Genomic DNA, 5,141 nt, shown 5'->3' on the forward strand with positions numbered 1-5,141 from the left:
ATTAGATATTCATTCTAAACTATAGTACCAAACAAAATATTAAAAAAGAGAGGTCAGATCCAATGTAATTATTAACCTTAGAAATTATCATGTTAAAAAATCCAATAATTATATAATAGTTGTATTATTATACAAATAATGTGTAATGACATTATTTGTGGATTAGAAAAATAAAGTGTGTATTTAAACACTTAGATTCATAGAAACGAATTAGTATGTAAACATCCAGTCATTAAAAGTAATTATTGAACCTACATTCTATTTAACAGTAAAAATATTAGATAAACCTGTAAAGTAGAATTATTATTATTATTATTATTATTATTATTATTATTGTTATTATTATTATTATTAAATTTTTTGTAATACTTGGTTTGGACATTGGGCAAGAATAGCTGTCTCGTGAACTTTGCCACACCAATACAAGAGCATGTTTTGGGTGTCTAAAGGACCACCTCATCCTTTCAAGTTCACATGGCTTTGTATATTTGTGGAAATTCCAATTTTACGCGTCCCCTCCAAATTCTTCTCCCTTCAACCCTTCGCTTCCCTTCTCCCTCTCAAAATTATCAACATGCACAATCTGGATCATGTTTCATTTTGTCTCTTCATGGACTCTTCTAGTGTGTTCTAATCAATGCCCCTTCCGCAAACAAAAATTCACTAATAATTGTAACAGTACCAAACCTGTGAATCAAACACAATCACTGAAAGGTGCATAATCAAATTCAAAATAGTAGTCACTTAGGAAATATAAAAATAGCATTGCTTGCTCCATTCATTGCCTCAAATATTTGAGGTAAAGGCCTAATAAACTCGAGAGAAGCTGAAGCTTATAATAATAACAATAATAACTGTCTTTGAGTAATAATAATAATAATAATAATAATCATATAAATATACCTTCTTCCAGATGTAAGGAAACATAATTTAAACTTTTCTGTCAAATCTAAAAATATCCAAAAAAAATTAACAAAATAAAAACCATAAATACTTAAAAATATAATTTTCCTGCTAAACTTTCTTAGCAGAAATTTTTGTTCTTCTCCATACTCTTCACACATTTTATCAACTCCTTTTCACTCAATCAGCAATGGTCCAAGTCATGTCATTCTCAAAGATCCAATGACAAACTTCAATCCGACCCGGACCCGACCCAAGAGAAAGGAATGCACCATGAGTGGGGCTCCAAGCCGAGGTATCCAAGTGACAAATAGCAACACCGTGGTTAACCTTATCCTTACTTTTCGGGTCAAGTAGATCCGCTTCGTAAACCCGGACCTTCGGAACCGAATGACAATAATACAACAAATAAGGAAACAAACTTTGATGACACGACACAGACTGCGTGACCCTTCCACCATTGATCCCAATAACCTTACCCACCAACACATTCTTCTTCGACCCGTTTACGTTCAGGGTTGACCGAACCGCAACGTTCCGACCCAAAACCGAAGTTGCAAAGTCGATCATGTCCTCCATCGATCCAACGCACCGTTTCGTTTCCCCGGGCGATGGGACCCTCTCGCACTCTTGCAATGACTCTCTCATCATCTTCTCCATGGAACCGTTGTCTGAGGCTTTGAAAATCTGCTTCAGTTCAGGGATCTTAGAAGTAGAGAAGGGTAGTTTCGACAATATGGTCCGGGGCAAAAACGACCTTTTAGGCATTTTATCCCTAATGTCAGGGATGGGCATCACGGTACCTTCTTTTATCATCTTCTCTCTGAAGAATTTGCCCGGTTCTACCCACTTATTTACCAAACTGCCACTGATACCAGAATCCTTCGTTTTCACTAGAGAAGAACCCAAACCAGAACCAGAACTCACATTTGTGTACCTCGCGAATGACATTCCGTCTTTTGTGTAATCCTTGAAGGTGTTGTTGACTCCATAGCCAGTGAACCCAACCTCGGTTTTTCCGGTGGAACCTTTTCCGTAGCCTGAGAACGTGTCAGTTCCTTCGTTGAACGATTTTCCGTAGTTGCTGAACTCCACTTTGGCGGCGTTGGTGCCTTTGGCGTAAGAGGTGAAAGAATCTGCACCCACATTGGATTGCTCTCTGTAGGTGGTGAAGCTCTCCACGGCGCCGTTTCCGCCGCTGGCGTAGTTTGAGAAAGTGTTGGTTGGGTTGTTCATATTCACGCCGTACCCTTTGAACGTGTCGTTGCCGGCGTTGGCGGTTTCAGCATAGTTAGAGAACCTGGACCCGACAACGTTGGACTCAGTTCCGTACCCTGTGAACGTGTTCTCGGGTTTGTTCCCGTTTTTGCCATAAGAGGTGAAGGATTGTTGTCCAGCATTGCCGTTTTCTGAGTATGAATTGAAGGATTGGGTTCTTCCGGTGGCGTGATCAGAGTAGGATGTGAACCCCAGGTTAGGGACGTTGACACCGGAGGCATAGCCGCGGAAATCGCCGCCTCCTCCTGCGGCGCTGGAGCCGTAGGTGTGGAAGGATTGGTCGACAACATTGCCGTCGGTGGCGTAGCTGCTGAAACTCTCGGAATGGCCGGCAGAGTCGCGGCCGTAGCGGCGGAAGTCGTTGACGGGGATGTTGGCGTCGTCGGAGTACTTCTTGAACGCGTCGGAACCACCGGGTCGACTCGTTCCGTAGTTGGTGAAGTTCTTGTCTCCGTAGCCGGCGAAGTTGGCGTCCTTGTCGTGCTTCTCCAGCGAGGCTCCAAGGTCCGGGAAGCAGAGGAGGTTCGCGGCGGCACAGAACTCCGGGAGGCGCGTGGAGAGTGCGATTCCGCCTCCGGAGCCGGCGAGTTTTGAGAATGCGGCTGCGTCTACGGCGGTTAACGGGGACGCCTTTGAGAGGAGGAAGTTTGGCTTCGGGACGTTGTTGCGGATCTCCTTGTCCCAATAGCGAAGCAGAGAGGCCTTCGGGGTGAATGGGTTGGTGGCGCCGCCTCCGCCGTTCGCGTCGGAGGAAACCTGCATTGGTGAAATGAACACCCATTGTTGAGTTAGGATTGGTAAGTGTGAAAAGATTGACACTTTTGAATGGGATTTAGAGAAAAATAAAATGTGTGCTTACACTGAGAAGAAATGGTGATGTTGATAAGAAGAGGATTAGGATAAAGAGCCAGCGGAAATTGAGTTGTTTGTTCATGTTAATTTTGCTCTATCTTTTGTTCTGTATTTCCCTTTCTATTTTCCCTATTTTCTTATAGTAAATTTGTGTTTTTCTTTCCCTCTTTTCTTTTGGGTGGTTACTCACAGTCTATGGGAGATATGGGAATGTTGGAAGGGAGAACTTGTTCGGGTGTATTGCAGAAATTTATATCGGTGAGGAGAGAGAAACAAAGATAGAGAGAGTGTGCGAGTGTGTGTGAACAAAAATGCTTTAAGATTGGGCCTTGTAATGTTCATTCATGCTGTTGTTGCTGCGTGGGAATGGTGAGAGAGCTTTGTCTTTAAGGCTCTGGCATGTTTCCCTCTGCAAACTGCATTGACTAAAACAAATGCAATAATTAATACCTGTGTTAGTCATAGTAACTACTAGTAGTTGTAATTTGTAATTGTAGCTGTGGCATTATTAAATTATTAGGAATTTGATTAATGTAACTAATTTTACAGCAAGAACCGGGATGGGGAAATGGAAGGGTAAAAACTAAAAACTAGGAACAGATTAAAACAATACAAGTGACATGTGAAAACAAGAAATAATTGGTGAAAGTATAAGTGGTCAGAAAATGATATGAGGGTACAAAAGAGATTGGTCAAGAGGAAAAGAACAAGTACGAATACAAGAACGATAAAATAGGGGGAGAAGAAGGGAAGGGGTTTGTGGAAAAGTTAAGTAGTAGCAACTAGCAAGAGAGGCATTGAACTTTTGTGAGTGCACCTTTTTTCTTTGAACTGCTCGACAGTTTGCATGAACTGAAGAAGAATACACATATGGTTATGGAGGAGAGAGAGAGAAGCGTATTTATAGGCCACTTGAAAGGAAAATCCAATTGACGCGCATTCTGAGTGCCATAACGCGGTAACAAATTTGGATTATTTGTCCAATCACTTTTTCTTTTTTATTTTTTAGAGATTAACAAAATTTTGGTATAACACTCGTTATTAGATTTTATGGTCTTTTTTTAAATTTTGATAACAAGATAATATGCTTATGCGTATTTTCATGTATTGATAATAAGCTGTCAAAATTTTCACAAACATCAAAAAATTCAATAATTAAATATTATACTAAAATTTTATTAAATTTTATGGTATTTTTTAAAATTTTAGTAACAAGATAATATACCTCGGCGTATTTTCATGTATTGTTAATAAGTTGTCAAAACTTTGGTATGTCTAAAATGAGTATAATAATTATGTGTTTATTAGATGTGTCATATTTATATAAACTATTAGATTTTATTAGATGAAAATCAAAGGCTAATATAAAAGAATAAATATTGATGGACTCTAATAAATACAGAATATCAAATATATAAATAAATATTTTAAATGACAATACTTTAATACACAAGACTTTAAATGATAACAAAATATTTTATTTTTAAATAATTAAATATAAAATATATAAATACAAAATATATGAATATTTTTTATTCATTAAGAATAATTATTATGCAAAAAATTTTTATAATATTAAAAAATTATATTAAAATGATATTTTAAACTATAACATCAAAATATAAAATAATTAAAATTTTATTTTATATTACTTGACAAATAATTAAATTATTATATTCAGATTTATTAATTAACTAATTTTGTTAAAGATATTATCATATAATATAATTTTTTATCAAAATATTTTAAAAATATAATTTATTTAAAATATTATATATAATACATGAAAATATTAACCTTTTTATTTTTTAAATTTTTTTTAAAACAGAATAAATAATATAATTCTAAATACATACCTATCACATTATATATTTACTTATATTAGTAAGACCTAAACTAATCAAACTTAGATAATTAAAAATATAAAACAATATAAATATTTTTTATTTATTAAAATTAGTTATTATGCAAAAAAATTTATAATAATAAAAAATTATATTAAAATAATATTTTAAACTGTAGTATAAAAATATAAAATAATTATATTTTTTTATATTACTTGATAAATAATTAGATTATTATATTCAGTACTTATTAACTAACTATTT

The 5,141-nt window shown here is 35.6% G+C and overlaps 1 protein-coding gene across 2 annotated transcripts; it reads right to left on the minus strand.

Annotated features, from left to right (window-relative positions):
* Positions 1-752: 752 nt before the first annotated feature.
* Positions 753-3,960, minus strand: LOC112801117 (polygalacturonase 1 beta-like protein 3). Of its 2 annotated transcripts, none has more exons than XM_025843669.3 (3): positions 3,851-3,960; positions 3,041-3,449; positions 753-2,937 (listed from the first exon to the last, which is right to left on the minus strand). In XM_025843669.3, exons 2-3 carry the CDS (start codon positions 3,113-3,115, stop codon positions 1,084-1,086), a joined length of 1,929 nt encoding a protein of 642 aa, XP_025699454.1. In that variant the 5' UTR covers positions 3,116-3,449; positions 3,851-3,960; the 3' UTR covers positions 753-1,083. The 2 variants fall into 2 exon arrangements, with proteins under 2 accessions (XP_025699454.1, XP_025699455.1); XM_025843670.3 differs by having other exon boundaries at positions 3,041-3,458; positions 3,851-3,939.
* Positions 3,961-5,141: the final 1,181 nt, after the last annotated feature.

Source organism: Arachis hypogaea, chromosome 5 (assembly GCF_003086295.3).
Source record: "Arachis hypogaea cultivar Tifrunner chromosome 5, arahy.Tifrunner.gnm2.J5K5, whole genome shotgun sequence".
Lineage (NCBI taxonomy): Eukaryota > Viridiplantae > Streptophyta > Magnoliopsida > Fabales > Fabaceae > Arachis > Arachis hypogaea.